This window comes from Amorphotheca resinae (genome assembly GCF_003019875.1).
Source record: "Amorphotheca resinae ATCC 22711 unplaced genomic scaffold M430scaffold_12, whole genome shotgun sequence".
In the NCBI taxonomy this organism is placed as follows: Eukaryota; Fungi; Ascomycota; class Leotiomycetes; order Helotiales; family Amorphothecaceae; genus Amorphotheca; species Amorphotheca resinae.
In genome coordinates, this window is record NW_020194482.1 from 550474 (window position 1) to 569281 (window position 18808).

At 49.6% G+C, this 18808-nt stretch overlaps 9 protein-coding genes across 9 annotated transcripts; 4 read left to right on the forward strand and 5 right to left on the reverse strand.

Annotated features, from left to right (window-relative positions):
• Window positions 1–167: 167 nt before the first annotated feature.
• M430DRAFT_108969 (hypothetical protein) lies at window positions 168–1080 on the forward strand (the record flags this gene model as incomplete). The annotated part of the gene is made up of 2 exons (XM_024861246.1): window positions 168–581; window positions 658–1080. The coding sequence occupies 2 exons, from the start codon at window positions 168–170 to the stop codon at window positions 1078–1080; spliced, it is 837 nt and encodes a 278-aa protein (XP_024717408.1).
• A 26-nt stretch (window positions 1081–1106) lies between these two features.
• On the reverse strand, window positions 1107–3646 carry M430DRAFT_37186 (hypothetical protein). Its single transcript, XM_024867076.1, has 4 exons — window positions 3259–3646; window positions 2867–3201; window positions 2024–2814; window positions 1107–1970 (listed from the first exon to the last, which is right to left on the reverse strand). Exons 1-4 carry the CDS (start codon window positions 3559–3561, stop codon window positions 1537–1539), a joined length of 1863 nt encoding a protein of 620 aa, XP_024717409.1. The 5' UTR covers window positions 3562–3646; the 3' UTR covers window positions 1107–1536.
• Window positions 3647–3838: 192 nt separating this feature from the next.
• Window positions 3839–4459, forward strand: M430DRAFT_109017 (hypothetical protein; the record flags this gene model as incomplete). Its single annotated transcript, XM_024861250.1, has 2 exons — window positions 3839–4021; window positions 4085–4459. The coding sequence occupies 2 exons, from the start codon at window positions 3839–3841 to the stop codon at window positions 4457–4459; spliced, it is 558 nt and encodes a 185-aa protein (XP_024717410.1).
• A 178-nt stretch (window positions 4460–4637) lies between these two features.
• On the reverse strand, window positions 4638–5797 carry M430DRAFT_22476 (hypothetical protein; the record flags this gene model as incomplete). Its single annotated transcript, XM_024864701.1, has 4 exons — window positions 4638–4777; window positions 4828–5074; window positions 5130–5668; window positions 5722–5797. The coding sequence occupies 4 exons, from the start codon at window positions 5795–5797 to the stop codon at window positions 4638–4640; spliced, it is 1002 nt and encodes a 333-aa protein (XP_024717411.1).
• A 1115-nt stretch (window positions 5798–6912) lies between these two features.
• Window positions 6913–8630, forward strand: M430DRAFT_69552 (hypothetical protein). The gene is made up of 2 exons (XM_024869438.1): window positions 6913–7284; window positions 7402–8630. The coding sequence occupies exons 1-2, from the start codon at window positions 7019–7021 to the stop codon at window positions 8474–8476; spliced, it is 1341 nt and encodes a 446-aa protein (XP_024717412.1). The 5' UTR covers window positions 6913–7018; the 3' UTR covers window positions 8477–8630.
• Window positions 8631–9151: 521 nt separating this feature from the next.
• M430DRAFT_22478 (hypothetical protein) lies at window positions 9152–12898 on the reverse strand (the record flags this gene model as incomplete). Its single annotated transcript, XM_024864702.1, has 3 exons — window positions 9152–9322; window positions 9379–12032; window positions 12082–12898. The coding sequence occupies 3 exons, from the start codon at window positions 12896–12898 to the stop codon at window positions 9152–9154; spliced, it is 3642 nt and encodes a 1213-aa protein (XP_024717413.1).
• Window positions 12899–13102: 204 nt separating this feature from the next.
• M430DRAFT_45229 (hypothetical protein) lies at window positions 13103–14978 on the forward strand. The gene is made up of 2 exons (XM_024867754.1): window positions 13103–13509; window positions 13558–14978. The coding sequence occupies exons 1-2, from the start codon at window positions 13227–13229 to the stop codon at window positions 14709–14711; spliced, it is 1437 nt and encodes a 478-aa protein (XP_024717414.1). The 5' UTR covers window positions 13103–13226; the 3' UTR covers window positions 14712–14978.
• Window positions 14979–15036: 58 nt separating this feature from the next.
• M430DRAFT_69556 (hypothetical protein) lies at window positions 15037–16138 on the reverse strand. The gene is made up of 3 exons (XM_024869439.1): window positions 15927–16138; window positions 15487–15685; window positions 15037–15289 (listed from the first exon to the last, which is right to left on the reverse strand). Exons 1-3 carry the CDS (start codon window positions 15956–15958, stop codon window positions 15068–15070), a joined length of 453 nt encoding a protein of 150 aa, XP_024717415.1. The 5' UTR covers window positions 15959–16138; the 3' UTR covers window positions 15037–15067.
• A 668-nt stretch (window positions 16139–16806) lies between these two features.
• Window positions 16807–18739, reverse strand: M430DRAFT_31005 (hypothetical protein; the record flags this gene model as incomplete). The annotated part of the gene is made up of 3 exons (XM_024865998.1): window positions 16807–18369; window positions 18415–18533; window positions 18592–18739. The coding sequence occupies 3 exons, from the start codon at window positions 18737–18739 to the stop codon at window positions 16807–16809; spliced, it is 1830 nt and encodes a 609-aa protein (XP_024717416.1).
• Window positions 18740–18808: the final 69 nt, after the last annotated feature.

The window sequence follows — 18808 nt, forward strand, 5'->3', positions numbered from 1 at the left end:
GATGCCCCTTCTCGACACTCTCCCAGCTCTCGTCGACGTCTTCATGTAGACAGCCTTCAAAGATGGCAGCAAGGGGCGCGCACGATCAGACGCCTACGTCATCTTCGGGCAGCTCGACCCCCGCGCTGTCTTCTTCATGGACGCTCCCATCCACTGTTTCTCACGCCATGACCGACCTCCTCCGACGATTCTCCAGTGAACCTCACCATGGCAACAAGGCACATGGTTCTAATCAGTCATCTACGCCAGCGGGGGCAAATACGAGCAACAATGATGGGAAGAACGGAGTATTCAAGCCGCCCCATCGAACTGCCTCGCCTTTCCAACCACCACCCTTATACCCTATCACCCTGAAGGGCTATCATTCAAGCACATCATCCTCCGCACAATTGCTCAGCCGGACGCTGGCAGAAGAGATTCGTCTGCTGGTGCCGCCACGACTGCAGTTATGCGAGGAATGGAATCTCGTCTACAGCTTGGATCAAGACGGTGTTAGCTTAGGAACTCTATACAAGAAATGCGATGATCTGCGCGGACTACGGAATGGATTTGTGCTCGTTGTTAAAGATGGGGATGGAGGTGTATGCCACTCCCTTTCTCCCTTCTCTTGCTCATTCTGCCCTCCTTGCGGATAAGCTAGGCGCTGACATCATGTAGCTGTTCGGCGCCTATTTAACAGAGGCACCGCATCCAAGTCCCCATTACTACGGGACGGGGGAATGTTTCCTCTGGCGGGCCAGCATCCTCTCTCCTCCTGCGCGACCCGCCACTTCAAACAACAGCCTCGCACCCCCCACATCGTCTGCTTCGTCCTTTGCCTCAGGCACTTCGACCCCAGATCGTATCCGCTTCAAAGCCTTTCCCTATTCCGGAGTTAATGACTATATGATACTTTGCGAGACGGGGTTTCTGAGTGTAGGGGGCGGGGATGGACATTATGGCTTATGGCTAGATGACACGTTTGAGAAGGGCATCAGTAGTTCGTGTCCGACGTTTGGGAATGAGCCGCTGAGTGACGAAGGCGAGAAGTTCGATATCCTGGGCGTCGAAATCTGGTCAATTGGGAATTTGCGTGGCTGATATGATTGCTTTTGAGCGGCCTAAGTAGCTGGGGTATGAAACTCGGCTTGAAGGACAGCCCTATTTCGGAATTCTTTATAGGGCGGAAATGGAATAGATGGCATGATACCCGTTACGTTTGTCGCACTTCCGGGATGGATAATAATTTGGGGGGTTACGTATGATTTCGTACACGGTTTTTGGGCTTCGGGATTGGGTATCTATCAAGCAAAAGTCGTTCCAGCGTTCAACAAGATCGTAGAAATGGAGTATAAAAGGCATAAAAGAGATCTCATTGCCTTTACATTATTCCTGTACATGTGAGCGCTCCTGTCATCTACCTATGCCGAACAATCCTCCTCCTGAAACCAACCTCCGTGCGAACACAGCCTCTATGGCATATACCCAACCAAGTCTATTGATAACCAAGTTCCCAATCCGAACGCCGTAGTTGGGCCTTCCCCTACAAACGATTCCCTACAAGTATTCCGGCTCCTCCGTGATCTTCACCCGGTCCGCATATGTCTCAATATTGCTAACGACATTGTGCTCGATTTCGTCGCCGTGGCCCGCTGCTACCCTCAGAATCATGTCGTTGAGGCTTGACCGGCCTAGGATATCCACGTGATCACCCGTGTTGGGCCCCCCTCTTGGGCTGAAGCGGTCCGGCTCGTGCGGCATCTCGTAGACCTTGATTTTCACGCCGGCGGGGTTGTACCGGTGCATGTTCCATCCACGGTTACACATATATCCTGCGGATAGCAGGTTGACGGTGCCGTCGCCCTCGCCCAGGATTACCCCGTGATCGATGTTGTCTTGTGTGAGGCCGGTGTCAATAGTGATGTTTAAAGATGAAAATGGGTTTTCTGGGTGGTGGTAGTAATAGGAACGTTCGGTGGGTTTGCCGACCCCTGTCTTGGTCAGTTACTGAACGGAGAACTATGGTTGTGGGTGGAAGGCCTACCGTAAAAGCAGTAGATCTTCAAGCTAGGTGCAAGGGGCAGTCGAGTCTCAAGGGGATTGATCCATTTCCTTGGATCCTTCTCATTGGCCTCTACTTCAGCCGTCGTATGTGCTACGCCGTGGGAATAGCTGCCTTTCAGTTGATCTACATACCACTGCTCAGAGGTATTGTAGAGGTAAGAAAGACTTTCTTCCATGGTGAGATTCTTATACTCAGACGAGCCATTGTAGTGCTTGAAATTCAAGAGCTGTCCGTAGCTCACTTTTTGGCCCGGTAAGTCATCAGGAGCCCATGTTGCGTTGCCCCAGACAGCATCTCCGCCAATTGGAAGCATGGAGCTAATTCCCGGCATGGCTCTGAATATCTCAACCCGCTCTTCGCGGCTTAGGAATTTCTCAAGCCCATAAACAGCGAATTCGTTCAGTTGAGCAGTGTCCTTCATTTCTCCCGACAATACTGCGGGGAGACCCTTCACGGCTCCCAGCATGCAGCCACTGATATTAATCCAGGAATCGACATATTTCTCCACCCAATCATCTCCACCTCCACCTCCATTGGGAGCTGCAACCCAGTGGAAGAAGTAGAACATGACTTGGGCGCCCATGCTATGTGAAACAATTACCGCCTTCTTGTTTGATGTCTTGTAGGCCGTCTCAATGTACGACATCAAACGAGTAAAATACTGATCCCGTACTTCGAGGTTCGCATACGACAATCGCCAATCATAAGCAGCTGTGAAGCTATTCGTAGGGTCATAACCGATTGTTGCCAGGTTTTCCAAAATCTTGTTCCTAAATCTCTTGTCAGCCTAGTTCAACTGGAATATGCCAAAAGATGTCGTACCATATCCAATAGCCTGTTATGAAGAAATCCGCAGCATCAAAGCCCTGTGCAGCTCTTAACTTGATGCCGGGCGGATCAAGCCCGGTATATTTATCCAGCATAATGTGTTTCTTCCAGCCCTCCTGGTCTAACACCAACGCCCTCATCATACTCCAAGAGCCCCATAATCTCTTCCTAAAATACTGCCGGGAGCTATTCGTAGTGCCCCAAGATTCCAGACCTGTGGATATGACTCCCGGAACCATAACGACCGGGTGTTTCGCAGTTATACCTTGCGCTGAGAGATTCAACCCCACCTGGAACGAATCATAACTGACCGCATCTCTCTCCCCTTTCTGATCGCATTCTATTAGCCCAGCTCTCAAGCTCCCTTAAGAGTTCAGGGTACGGACCATCAAATCCCTTGCATCACTTACGAAGCCCGCGGGCAAGACATCGATCAAATTGTCCATAGATATATCCCCCAACTCCGGAAGGTCCAGCAAATCATTCCTCTGCGCCAAAAACCCCGCTGCCAGCAGCCCGACCAAGCCGCCCAAGAAGAAGATCAATCCATTGCGGCGCTTGTTCCCTCGTTGTTTGGTCGTTACTATTTTGGTATCGGGAGCCAGGCGTACTTCGGCTTTGTCGGGGCTATCTTCTCTCTTGTCGGTGGGTTTGGCACCGCCAGGCACGCGGTGGCGGAGAGAGGCCATGGCCTGGTTTATGATATACAACAGAGCAGAGATCAAGTAACAGGAGGATTCGAAAACATAAACTTTTCTGGGAGAATTGCACGACGGTGCCAATAGTTAATTGTTTACGTGCCTTGCTACCAACCTTACCAGCCACAGCACTAGCGGGAACTCCCGTCAGCCTTGCATCGGCATGTGACACTCACCAGCCACTCACCAGCCACACTCACTGTCCGTCCGTCAAGAGCTTCATCCCGCTTTAGCAAAGCCCCTCCTTATCCACGACACCTCGAGAACCATGACAGAAGAAGCAAAATCAACAGAATTGCCTTCGGAGCTGCGGTATATTCAGTATGAGCATGCGCTCGAGAAGCAATATCTGCCTTCGATCCGCGCTCTCATCTCGAAGGATCTGAGCGAGCCTTACAGTATCTATGTCTACCGCTATTTCTTGTATCAATGGGGCGACTTGTGCTATATGGTACCCGACCCCGTTTCCTCCTACCACTCAAATTGGAGCTGTTTTATCTGATGCTGCAATTAGGCTCTAGACCCAAAAACCAACACTATGATTGGCGTCGTGGTCTGCAAGCTCGAAACCCATCAGTCTCACTCTCCTCCTACTCTACGCGGATATATCGCTATGCTAGCTGTCTCCTCCACTCACCGTAATCATGGCATTGCTACGACACTGGTCAGGAAGGCTATTGACGCTATGATTGCACGGAATGCGGACGAGGTCGTTTTGGAGACCGAGGAGACAAATATCCCAGCCATGAAACTTTACGAGAGACTGGGTTTCTTAAGAAGTAAGAAGCTGCATAGGTACTATTTGAATGGAAACTCGGCATACAGGCTGGTGTTACATTTGAAGAGGACACAGGATATGGTTGGCGATGTAGGATCGTGGGTGAGGTAATGGAGGATAGTGAGAACATGAAGAAGACGATGCTTGGATAAAGCGTTGCACGTGCCATTGCTTATATCCTGGGTATACCAGCAGAAGGGCGCCCGTATGACCAGCAAAGCAAGCAACCTCAGCGATTGGGTATCTAGATAACAACTATTCCGCTCTAGTGGACGCCATCTCCTGCACCTTATCTCTTGTAGAAAGATCCATCTAGTCTCTGGCTTTTTAAGCCTGTATCCTTTGGGTTGAGGACATCTGCAGAATTATACAGAGATGCTTTGATATTGTATTCATTCCCAGATTTGATATTCAGGTAGGTGTATGCATCTACGTGACAAGGTCAGTATAATCCAAACAGCAATCAACAACAGACTTACCACACTTATAGTAGATTGGTTTCCCTTTCACGTTTATCAGTCCGAGGTCTCGCATTTTGCTAATAACCCGCGTGACATCCTCCATATCTGTGAAATCTTTGGTGTATATACAGATCAGGCGAGGTCCGCGTCTATCGCCTTCATCAGGGGCAACCTTGGCGGCAATTCCGAGTTCGTTAGAAGCTGTGGCATGAGCGATGATAGACCAAACGGCATCGACCGCAGAAGATTCATAAAACATCATCCACTGCATACGTACTCAGTATTAAGACACTCGGGAGGATGACTACGGTCGAATTTACCTTGCCGGAAGTGCAGTGCAACTCAACAGCTTTATCAAGGAGTTTCTGGACAATCACTTCCTTCTCGACATTAACCGCCTTGGCTATAGTGGCCTTGGATTGGCCGGCTCTCTTCTTCTCAATCGCATGTTTGATAGACGTCAACTCCTCCAAGAGCTTTTCTCCAACTCTCACAAATTGGGCCCAGTCGCTTTCTTCATCGGGGGGCCCTTCATTAGCAAGCCAATATTGACTATATTCAACCTGAGATCTCGGAGCCTTTCGGAATGGATTTGAAATGAAGATCCAAGGAATAGCTGTTTCTTTCATAGTCGTTGAAGGAGGGAGTCTTTGTAGAAATTCATCCACAGTCTCCCCGAGCTGGCGGCCACATCTTTGACCCTCATAAGGATTATACAGTGTAGCAGTCTGGCTTAAACTGGCGGATTTGATGCTCAAATTAGCCATCTCCGTTGGAGATAGTATCTTTCTTCCCCACCATTCTGCAGGACTGAAGCTAGTTGCTCGACGCTCAAGCTCTCGTTTCACTGTCTCGTCACCTGGCTCGGTCGTTAGTGTCATGATAGCAAGGTAAGGTATTGAAGGAATCCACCATAGAAATCCGAATCATCTGAAAGATATTCAGAATCATCACTTATTCCCAATTTCTGTCCTCTTTTCATTGCCATTGTGCATTCAGACGAAAGAGATCCAACGCCGATCGTTGTGAAGACGTGAACCGGATGTCGGAGAACATTTCACGAAATGCTCACTTGAACTACGTGGCTGGCTTCTAGCATATAAAAGAGCATGGAAATCTTTTAAAATATCCAACGAGAAAGATGAACTGGACTTTGAGGAACTGTTCTTTGATGAAGTGGTGTTGAGGGACGATTGGAAAAAGGATGGGGAGTCTGCTGTTTTTCACGCCACAAAAGGTCGTGAATCCCAGACCTTGCAGGTTCCAAGAGACTGTCAACTTGACAACTCCTTTTCAACTCCACTTACCTATCTTACCTATGTTGTTTGCTAGATATGATATTGTTGCAGAGTCAACCAGACAGATGTAAATCTGTATCAATTTACGCATGCATGGACAGAAATCTCATCGATCACCGGATTCTAGCAACAAACTTTCCGACTTGTGCGGCAGGCAAAAGCATATGGGGAAAAAATAAATAAAAATAAAAATAAAACAAAATAAATGACTCGTATTAGGTCATTGACCAGTCTGGGGTTCGATCCCAGGACCTTTTGCGTGTTAAGCAAACGTGATAACCAACTACACCAACCGGCCGTCTGTATGTTTGGTTAACGATCACATAGGTAAGTAGAAATACCTCCCCCCGGATGCATATGAAAACCAGCCTCCTGTTAAGAGATACTATCTTCTAACTCTGTGTACCAAAGTACCCATTGACATTTTCCATGCTACAAAATTTACTTATTTTATTACCTTTGAAGATGACCATCTACCATTGGTATGATTTTCTGATTTCAGAAGTCTCCAATCAACGATATTCATCTGTTATCGATAAGGATGTTGAAAAAAGGAGGCGGGGTCAATTTTATAGTTGGAGGGAGGGAGGGGGTACGGGGAGTACGCAGATACAGTATTAATTGTTTAATGATTGAAAATACAAGAATATAAAATGCACACCGGATTCTGTTTTTGCAAGGAGTTGATTAAAAACGCATGTGTCCCTATGTAAAGAGACGAATACTCTCCAATCCCAAACACCAGCTTACGGATAGGGTTGTTTTTTGCCTAGTACAGTAGAAGATAAAAATCCACCGCCATACGCAACCATCAAAACCAACCTCGAGCTTCTCACAACACCATTCTGAAGATGATGCTTAAAATGACGAATATCCGACAGTAGAGGATGAGAGATTAATTATAGTGAACCATGGACCCGTCAAAATTCAGCAGCTGCATCACGCCCATCACCTCCGAGGTGCTGGATGCCAAGCCGAGCTGTCTTGAATTCGTTCCTCTCAAGCATAATCCCAACTCTCAGTTCTTCGTCGTGGGGACATACACACTATTGGAAGATGCAGAGAAACCCAGTACAAATGAAGGGGAAATAGATGAGCAGGGCTCAGCTCCTCGGCCTGCAAAGCCCCAGGAGAAAACCGGCGGTTTGAAACTTTTCAAACTGGAGGATGGCCAACAGTAAGTGAGCTATGGACTTTCCTCCTATCTTGTTTGTCACATGTATTCTTTTTGGTACCCTTCTACTATCAAGTTGAGATTCGAATTTAAAGATATGCTATGTTCTAACATCTGTAGGGTACTCGTCCAAGAGCTATCACACGAAGGGGCCATCTTTGACCTTCATTTTCTTCCAGACAGCCCAATTTTCGCTGTCGTGACCAACACCGGAGATATTTCCGTTTTCAAGTTCTTTCAGACTGAACAGAACGTGTACAAGTTCGAGCTCATTAGCACCCATCATCTCGTCGATGCCCAAATCACCTATTTTTCCTGGTACCCATCCAGGGAAACAGACCCGCCTCTCCTTGCCGCCAACCTGGAAACCGGGGGAGTCCTCATTGTCAGATTCAAGGACCGGAGTTTCCGTGAAGTAGAATTCGTGACGGATGACCAAAGAGAGTTTCTGGACCTGCACGCTCACACCGAATCCGCATGGTGTTGTGCCTGGGTCCCCTCCAATTCTTCTGAGCCCCCCAGCTCAAGGACACGCCTCTTCACAGGCGGCGATGACTGTACGCTGCGGCTCTTCAGCATGTCCACGGCACCCACCCTACCAAACTCGTCCCTATTCAGTAACAATCACGAGGACGAGGATATCCCAGACATCTCGACCGCGACGTTGAGGCCGCATTCTAGCGGCGTCACTTATATCCTACCCCTCCCCATCACCTCTCCAGACGGCGCCTGCATCCTTCTCACAGGCGGCTACGACGATTTCATCCGCGTATACGCCACCCACGACACGCGCAAGCGGGGGCGCGTCCTCACAGAGCTGAATCTCGGCGGCGGCGTCTGGCGTCTCCGACTCCTCCAAAACTACTACTACGACTCGTCACGACCAAACCCCTCCTCCCCCGACAACGCTCCCGTGAAGTTCCGCGTGCTGGCATCCTGTGCGTATGCCGGGGCGCGTATTTTAGAGATCGAGAGAGATGAGAGCCAGGGCTGGAGTATCAGGGTCCTGGGAAGAGTCACGGTGCATCAGAGTATGTGCTATGCGAGTGATGTGCAACCTATAGCCATGGACGAGAAGGCCTGGGATGCGCCGAGGGTCTGTGTCAGTACTAGCTTTTATGATAAGTTGTTGTGTATTTGGAAGTGGGATCCGGCTCTGGCAGTCGTGGAAGAGGAGAGTAGACCGGAAGGCTGAAATTTGGATTGGTTGCATAGAGTAGGCAAGTCGTGAATGGATTGTTGTCCCCCAAAAAGAGACAGAGGTGGTTTCTATGAGAATTACTCATAATGAGATGCTGAAGTCAGTAGTAAAAGCAAAAAATCCGACAGCAAATTATAAAGAAGACTTGAAATCTCGGGGCTACACCCCTTTTCTCTTTAGTTGCGTTGGTATAGTCGAGCTGTCTGGGTCTACAAGTAGCTCCTCCACACTCCTTTCGAACATGAGTGAAGCAAAGTTATTCACTATTCACCAGATGTCATGTATGTGTACCAAAACAAGGAAAGCAACTCTAAAAACAAGCTCTCTTGGTCAAGTGGTTAAGACGTCTGTTTTACATTTGCCTAAGTGCAAAAGTTCACAGAAGATCATCGGTTCGAACCTGATAGGGAGCATATCTTTTTTCTTTGGATAACTTTACTCACTCACGTACACTTACTTCCTTTCTGAGAACATCAACTTAATTCTTTGACCTTGAACCCAACACTTAATTTTGGCGACCCAGTTGTTATTCATAAAATCATTATTGCATTCTTGCTCGATTCAATAGTCGTCACAAACAGAATAACGCCAGCAGCCGTGTCTTTAACCAAGTCCCCAGCAAACCATCCGCCAACTCCTGACATCCATATCTCATACAAGTCAGATAACTTAAGCATTGGCCTGAACAACCCTAAATCCTCCTGACACCATCTTCGTGATGTCCTCATTCTTGTGCTGTAGGAGACTCAGTGCATAAGCAACCTCGTTCCACTGCTTCTCATTCTCACACCTTGGCAACCTCGCTGCTAGCTTGTCGGCCAACTGTTTGGCATGCTTGTCCTATCCAGCTATTAGCACCCTGATACAAAAAAGTAAATGAAAGGAGGAAAGTATACCTTCTCGATGAATCCAGCCAAGAATTTGATGATTCTCTTCAGAGCATCTTCCTCCAAATCCTTCTCTGCAGTCAATAGACTGAACATGTCTACGAAGTGGTTGTAAACCGCATTATCCTTCGTGCTCAGCTCGGTGAAGAACATTCTGCTCAGATCGGCAATTCTCTTATCCTCATCTTCCAAGCACTTGGCCATTTCTCCAAGTTGGCCCTTGACCTTTACTTGACCAGCAAGGATGAGGAAGGTAAGGGTCATCAAGCATGTGCGCTTGACACTTGCATCCTTATCGTTAAGACGACGGTAGAGGAAGTCAGTATTCTCATCGATAAGATGATTGAAGCAGACAGCCATGTCTCCGAGAGCGATGACGACGTTGGAACGGGTGATAGGGTCTTTTGACCGCTCCAAGATTGTAATGAGTAGAGGGAGGTTTTGCTCACAGTACTCTGAGCTGACGCACATGAGCTTTGCCAAGCACAATGTGGCGGCTGCTTGGAGATTGCGGTCCCGGTAGGTTGTGTTATTGGAGCAGATCTCAGAGACGAGGGGCCCAAAGTTCGCAAGGAGCGAGTTTTCGCCATATAGAAGCTCACGTTCTCGGATGTGAGCCATGGCTTCTGTAAAGTCGTCCTCCGTTGTGCCGCCAATCATATCGAGATCATCTGCTGCTTCCTTGGCAGCTTTGTCCGCTGCTGCTTCAGCGGCTGGCTTGTTCTTCTCTGACTCGGCCTTACGCCTCTTGAAATCGAGCTCACAGAGCTCCAAATGGACAATTTGTTTGATAGCAACGTGGCCAACGATGAAGAGAAGTTGAGACAAAGCGACGGAGCCCTTTAACTTGCTCTCTGGTTCCACAGGAGCTTCCGGTGATGACTCAGGAGGAGGCGTCTCTATCTGGGTTGCCTCCTGAGCTTGCTGGGGCTCGGGGGTTTTCTCTGTTCGCTTCTGGAAGACGTGCTTGGTTTTTCTCCGCAGGATCTCAGAGCAAAGAGTATCTGGGTGTTTTGACAAAGTGTAGATGGCACTAATCGCCTGCTCAGCTACACCGTACCATTCCTTGTTGTCAGATTCCACCTCGATGATTGCAGCAAGCCTGGCGAGAACAGCATGATCGTTGGGGAGCTTCGAAGTCTGAACCTTGGTCTCCTTTGCTTGCCGTCCTGTAGGGTTGATTCTCCGTAGTGCTATGCAGGTATATTTTGCCAATTGCAAGTCTGATCTTCCAAGTCCACCCAAGCCTATCCGTAACATAGTCTCCATCTCCCCAACAACGATTTCTGGCTTTGCGGTTGCTAGCATACCCAGGACAATGATCGCACCTCGTCGTTGGCTCTTCGAGATCTCCCTTTTCTGAACGCCATAAACCTGCCACAGTTTTGTAACAACGAGTTCCGAAATGTGATTAGCGTTCATCATGGTGCTAAGTAACTGCTCAAGAGAAGTCAATTCTGCTGGTGTCGCTCCAAAGGTCAAGCTGATCATGTTCCGGGCAATATAATTGGCGGCATCATTGCTACTATAGGTGTCCGGTGCCTCGAAGAAGAGGCGCTTATAGCACTCGATGAGGTGATTTTGGACACCCTTGCCTTCGTCGCTATTGCCCTTCGTCCAGATAAGTCGCAGCATTCGTCGGATTCCGACTTTATTCTGCTCGATGTTATATGCGTCACCAATCTCGAAGTAATCCATAGCCTCGATGACTTCACTCTTATTCTTCGACCCAAGCAGCTGACAGATGGTGGTGGTTGCTCCATGCAAGACTTCGATGAACTTGAGAGCCTCAACATAGTATCGTCTGGTCAGAGTCAGCTTGTTGATAGCTTCTGAAGTCGCGGCATCCTCCTGAGCCTTTCGAACCGCCGCTATTTTCTGCTCATCGCTCATTGGCTTTTTGGGAGAATCGGACTCGACTTGAGTGGCTTCATCCAGCAATGCCTCGTCAACTTTGGTATCAACAAAACCTGGAGTTCCCGGAGGGGGCTTCAATGCGTTTAACTCGGCATCTACTGCCTCTAATCGTGAATTCCACTCCTTGTAATTGAGCTGGGATCCGTGCATAATGCTGAAGGGATGCGTTTTGATCAGAGAGCCAAGAAGCTTTATGGCATTTCGGCGGACATTGCTGCTCTTATCCTCCAAGCTTCGTGCTGCTAACTCGGCGATTCTTTGCCTACGCTTTGGAAACTTTTGCTCCAGGTCGCAAAGCTTGATCCAAACTTGCATAGACCGGCATCTACAATAGGGGTTGATGTCCAGGAAACGTTCTTCCAACACGTCAAAGAACGCATTTAACTGTGATTTGTAGTTGTCACCACGCTCTTCCTGTTTGCTCAAGTCGGCCAACAAGTTCCCGCAAACTTCAATGAGGGCGCAGCGCAATGCATAGGATTCGCTATCCATCTGTCTTGCCAACAGCGTCATCTGCTTAATGACAAGCTTAGGCTCAAGCTCGGAGAGCTTCACAATGAACGAGGAGACTGATTTCGGTCCCTTCGTATCATTACTATTGAACTCCTTGTTACTGAGCTCTCGGAGAATCTCGTCACTCAGTTGCTGGTAATCGTACTGTTCCGAGAGGATATGCAGGAACTCAGCCATAGGTTCAGCCAAATGCTCGAAATATGTCAGATTCTGGACAATGGATATTTGTGCAGCTAGTATTCCAAGTTAGTAAATTCCCTGAAGTGAAACCTGAATTCCTACCATAACCGTGTCCATGATGCTTCACTGCTATGCACAAAACTTTGAATGCATACATCCGAATCGCGGTATTCTTGACTCTCTGTTCGCTTTCCAACACCATATACACTGGTCTGGTAAACAGGCTTATAAATGTATCTCTTTCAGAAGTGGTCATGAATATCTTCGAGAGCTTTAACTTCAGCACCTTGCACATGGTATCCAAGGCCGTCTGCAACTGAGCAGACGAATCCCAGTTGCCATCCTTCGCACTCGTTTTGGCTTTGGCGCCCTTTCCCCTCCCCCGAACAGCTGGGGTTGTACTTGATTTCTCCGCCGCCTTGGTCTCGACCGCCGCGATGGTCCATTGAAGCAAGAAGCCAAAGACCTCTAGCAACTGTTTGTGGTGGGCGATAATATCTTGTTCGTCCGTCTCGAGGTCGGTATGGATTATATCCGCTTCCGCCGATAGACCGGAGATGAGCAAATCAAAGATTTTGCTCAGCGCATGGGTGGGCAGGAAAGAGGATGATCTAGAAAGTTTGAAGAGCTCAGAATCTGGTTCTGTAGGGTAGTTTTGACTAGACTTAAGGGAAACTGGGGCACACTTTAGCAGAAACTGAAGAGAATCAAATGATGAGCTCCTTGTTATAGCATCTGGATTCTCCGCGACCGAGTCTACTATGGGGTTGAGCACCGTGTTGATCAGGGAGTTGGTGAGGGATTCCGGGTCGTTTTCGCAATCGACGAGATTCGAGTCGGCTTCAGGCGTGGAGATGGTCGCAGGATCGCTCATATAATGTTTCAAGGCATCGTTGATATCAAAAGTAATGGTATCCATGATGGCGGCAGATTTGTCGCACAACTATGGGTGAATATCAACGCAGCATGTAAGAAGTGTCGTCGGCGCTCATGAAGATGAAGATGAAGATGTTCGCGCTTCTTCGCGGTTGCTACCGAAGAGCGATGTTGATAAACAGACTTCCCAATTAGTCAGTCCTTAGCCAGTCGCGTCTCGAGCCGCACAAACACCCCGCCCTGCCCTGCGGGTGTACCTGAATCTGGATCTAAACACAAATTTAGTGACAGGCATCCGGAAGTCGATTATCGTTTGGCAGGTTTCTTATTTACAGCCGCATCTCTAATCGCAGCTCTTCCCCACCCGGAATATGGCGACCATTCGCCCACGCAGCGCGAAAGAGCCTTTCGAGATACACCACGATGAGCTGGAGGAGGAGTCCACGTACGATGAGCATGGCAGCTTTGATAGTGATGTAGGAGACTCCGTGGCGACGAAGCCATGGGAGACAGAGCAGAAGGATTGGGATCAAGACTCCTCGTCTGACCTCGATGAGCCTATCGACAGTTCAGTGCTACAGGATATGGATAAATTTGAGGCAAGTTTCAAGGACATAAAGGACCGCTTCCGGCTGATAAATAGGATTGGAGAAGGCAAGCTTGTCCCAGTTCACTTCTGGGGCCGCTATTGACATCGTACAGGTACATTCTCGACTGTGTACAAGGCGGAAGATCTTTTATATGAGGCATATGAAAACGACTGGGATATTGAAGAGAAGGAAAATGCTAAATGGATGACACCACCCTTGAAGAAGCGTCGGACAGAAGGGCAAGAACAGGATGATTATGGACGACGGAGACGGCGGCCAAGATACGTTGCTATCAAAAAGATCTATGTCACCAGCAGCCCTGCCCGAATTCTCAACGAGTTGGAGCTTCTCAACGCCCTGAAAGGCTGTGATTCCGTATGTCCTCTCATCACGGCATTTCGAAATACAGATCAAGTCGTTGCTGTTCTCCCATACTTCCGGCACACCGATTTTCGAAACTACTTCCGGGATATGACGGTTCCGGACATGCAAATCTACTTTCGGTCACTCTTTACAGCCCTCGCTGCAGTCCATGCCAAAGGGATTCTACACCGTGATATCAAACCGACCAACTTCCTCTACGAACCGGAAAAGCAACGCGGAGTGCTTGTGGACTTTGGTCTCGCCGAGAAGGAGTTTACGGACAGTAAGCCATGTCTTTGTACGGAGTCATCTGCAGAACGACGCCGCCGCGTGCAATCGAGTATAGCAGCTGCAATGGGCCCCTCAAGCGGATATCCACGCAACGACTCCCGACCCTCCCGACGTGCCAACCGCGCTGGGACTCGAGGTTTCCGTGCCCCGGAAGTGCTCTTCAAGTGCACGGAGCAGACGACCAAGATCGACATCTGGTCCGCTGGGGTGATCCTGCTGACCATCCTATCCAGGCGCTTTCCGTTTTTCAACTCGGCCGATGACGTCGAGGCCATGATTGAGATTGCTACGATCTTCGGGGTTAGGCGGATGAAGGCCTGCGCGTACCTGCACGGAGCCTGCTTCGAGACCAGCATCCCGACGATTGGGCAAGCGGGATTCTCCCTCGAGAAGATCATCCTGTGGTCGACGTGCAGGAACGATGGGGGGAAAGCGGGAGGGCCGGAGATCCCTCTGACGGAGGAAGAGAAGCTGGCGGTTAGTTTCCTGGAACGCTGCTTTGATTTGGATCCAAGAAGGCGTATCAGTGCAGAGGAGGCGTTGCAGCATCCGTTCCTAAAGGTGAAGGGGGAAGAGGAGGTGGGCTTGGATGATGAGATGCATATGCTGTAAAATACCATAAGATACCATGGGACGCTTGCTATCAAGGAGTCTAAAAAGCATTGGCGGCGCATAGAAAAGCTCGGAGGCGTTCGTTGTATATACTTAGCGGCGTTGTCACTTTTTGGCGGTCCTGGCTTGTAAGCTCCAGGTAGATACCATAGCAGCACAAATCAATCACAACCATAAATCGTAACCTCACAGGTGGAGCCACACAGAACACAGCAAGAGCATGGATTTCGAAGCCTTTTTCATTCGTTCTTTTCATTTGTAGAGAACTCCCATAGCCATGAAAGCCAATCAAGCAAAGAAACTCAAAAGCCCCGGTTCTTCACAGCCCAAATGCCCTTAGCCGTGATGGAAAACGCTCATGCAACCAACTCAACGACGCCGCCGGCCTCGGTGATCTTCCGCTCCGCCTCCTTGCTGACCCATCGTGCGCGCACCACCAGAGGGACGGCGGGGAGTCTACCCTTGCCGAGAACTTTGCTGTAGCCGAGAGGGAGGAGGTCGAGGACGGGGGCGGTGTCTTTCTTGCTGTCTGTCTTGAGGTACTCATCGCGCTTCTCGGCGGGGACGAGGGACCAGAGCTGTTGTAATAGATCGTCAGCGCTGTTTTCTCTCTCCTGCCACCTCCACAATATCATCGCAACATCAATCCTCGCAGAACCCTATTCCTTAGGCCATTGTCTGCTACTGACAATCCCTCCATACTGTTCTCTCCATTCCCCTCTCTTTCCCATCCCATGTGCACACCCCAAGCTCAAGAAGAAGGAATAGAGCATACCTTGTCGAGGTTGATGACGGGCTTCCAGAAGTGGTTTTGTTGCTTGTGGAAGTACCGCATACCGACCTTACCGAAGTAACCAGGATGGTACTTGTCGAGGTTCGTTCTGTGGTGGTGTTGACCACCAGCCAGACCTCTACCACCTGGATGCTTGCGGTGCTTTCCTACACGACCGTGTCCGGCGGAGACGTGGCCGCGGCTGTTGAGATCACAGAAGTCAGCAATCCATTCTTTCTTTCTTTCTCTCTCAGTCCCTCTGCATCCAATTCCCCGACTGCAATGCCACAATGCCACAATCCCAATCCGAACTCCAAAGCCCCCGCGCAGCCAGCAGGAAAACAAAGTCACCACAGCATCATCATCAGACACAGCAGCAGCAGCGCCCGGAGGACCTCCCACACGCACACGCACACATAGAGAGAAAGCGAAGGGGAACATACTGCTTGCGGGTCTTGCTCAGGTGGGTAGGCATCTTGTCGTCGTCGGGATGCCGAAACTTGTTGTCGTCGTGAGTCTATCTCTTCAATTCGAGAATTCCACGTTCCTCTCAATATGCGAGACGAGCGACGCTAAGGGCGCGCTTTATTTTTTTGCCGAGCACGGGTGAGGGTAAGCCCTAATTTTCCGGCTCTCTGGCCTGATTGCTGTAGGCCGGACGAGGATTGAAATCTCAAAAACTGTGATCTTGCGCAATCGCGTTACTCTCTGATACTGGATGCAGGATCTGAAGAATATAATCAAGGTCGAGTGCTGAGCGGAAAATCTTTCAATTCCATTTCAAAAATTCGTCTACGGTGGGGTGCGTTTTGTGCCTGAAGTTACAGGCACAAAGATATTCTGATATCATAGAATCACGTGCCAGAATTCCGGTGTTCGTAAGAGTCCACTTGCGCTTCTCCTATCTGCCCCCTTTCCTCAGGAGATGTCGAATCGCAAACACTTCATTCCTACAGTTAAGTCGCAATAAATCTTGATCATATATTTATTTCTGGTTTCGTAACTGATCTATCATGTCACCCAAACTCCAAACATATTTACGATCACTCCACCACCGATGCGGCTTGCCCCCTATGCTATGATTACAAACTGTAGAAGCAGAATCAATATCCAGAAAGTTTATCCAACTCCAATTGCGCGCTGATAAAGCTGTCTTCAAGGATGGAGTCTTTTCAAAATGCATCTAATCGTGTCGCCCGAGCGTATCGGCTTTTGCGTATCGTTTGTGGCTCTGTGATATGGCCAAGTTCGTACGTATGGGAAGCGGCCATGTGTCGTTGCGGGACTCGTGAGGTTGGGATAGGTCGAAGCTTAGCAAATGATTCACCGTGTACCGAACATCCCGTCCATTCCCGTACCATTCGTACCATTCGTAGCAGTAGAGGCTCCATTCTTTCCACCGCCGACAGCACCAAAATGGGGGCTTTTGGTACTTCCAGCATATGTCCATCCCCCACTGCCACTGTTTCTCTTCTCCCCTTTCTTCTCGTCAACATCTTCCATACCCTCCATGCTAAACACAAATTCGCCTTGTTCCTCGTCAATCGGGGTCGTAAATCTGCCACTTCCCCCATTTCCAATACTACTCGAGCTGACCTGTCTCTCTCCAATCGCGCCAGCTCTACCCGCCCCGGAGCCAATGGGGTTACTTGAAGCACGCGTAGCAGCCACAGGATGGAGACTTGAGTCACTGCCACTAGACTCTGCTCTGGAAAGCCGGGTCCGTTGTAGTTGCTGGGAGATGATCGACATGGAGCTTTGCCGAGGTGGAGATGAGACGTATGGTGACGAATCGCCAGAAATGCTGGTTCGTGCTATTGACCGAGAGCTGGGACTTGCGCCAGCGTGGAGAGTGGAATTCCGAAGTGGTGAGCCAACGTGGCCAAAACTTGATACACGGGAAGCGGCGGCTTTCTCCTCCTCTTCCTTCTGTTGTTGATGTCGCTGGAAGAGTGGACCCCACCTCGAAGGGCTCGCGTTTGATGGCGAACCAAATTTGCTGGAGGTTGTTTCGGTAATTGGGGTACCAGTGCCGCTGTTAAGAATGGGCCTGCCACCTTCGTCTGCATTACGGGAGTCTCTCCGGGCCTTCTCCTGTGGTGTCATAAGGTCCTTCAGTGTCTCCGGCAGATAATCCTCCTCAAATGTGAAAGCAGCTTCCCAATCCTGATCCACAGCCTTCGGCAGGCTGGCTGACATGACCTTTGATTTAGCGAAGCGATGAGAGTGCATGGCCCTTTTACCGAAGTATTCTTCGGCAGGAGGTGCTGGTGGCGAAGATGGGAGGCCGTTAAATCGGTCTCTGGTATCATCGCCGAACGCAGAGCTGTGTAGGTTCTTCAATGCTTCAGAAGTCCTTCCATCTTTCGCTGCCCCGACCGATCCTGGAGGTGACTCGAAGCCAAACTTTGCTGGGACCGAAGATGCTATGGGGCCGTGCCTGGCAATCCAGGACACACCATTGCTATCAAAAGATGCCGGTAATGGAGCATCCAAAACGCTCAAGCCTTTGCCTGCAACGGGTGATAGTCCTAGACCGAGGCGGTTTAGATCATCATCTCTCGGCGAACCATAATTCGACCCGGTATGTGAGGCGTAGCTCGTATCGATGGTCGGTACCGAGATATCGATACTACTCCGGCCCATCATAGGGAACGCATCTTCTTGACCATATGGCGGGTATTTAGCGTAAGGCGAGGGAAGGACCCCATTTGCGCGTATGAAAGAATTCGTAAGAGCTGAGCTTTGCCCATGGTAGGGATCCGGGTTCACTCGTCCTCCAAGGTTTAGATGGCCTCCTATCATTGGGCCTCCCTTGTAATTGACCCGGCGCCCGTCTGGGAGAACATGCGCATTCGCACACTTAGGACCGAATTTGCAGTTGCCCTTCAGATATCAGCCAGGAACTGGTGCACTTATGTCGTAACTAACCTTTGCAAAGTATTTGCACACGTTATCACTCGTACTCGCTAGATCGTGACTAAATGGGCAAGAATTCCCAGCCTGGCATGCACCCTGGCGGTAGAACTTGCACGGAACATGCGATGTATCTATCGGGAATCAGCATCAGTAATATCGGGCTCGAACCTGAATCCATCAGGGACTGACTCTGTTTGCCAGGCGGGCTGCGCGGGCCCTCGAACCTCGACATGGGTCCGCTTAGATGCGGCGGCCCATTGGGCGCGCCGTCCATGCCGCCAGGTGGAATACTGAGAGAGCCCGTACTCATATGTCTGAACTCGTGATGAGGCGGCATGATGGGCGGAGGACCACCGTTGTTCAGCATCACGGAGGTTGTCCTTCAGATTCGCAATCGCGGGGCTGA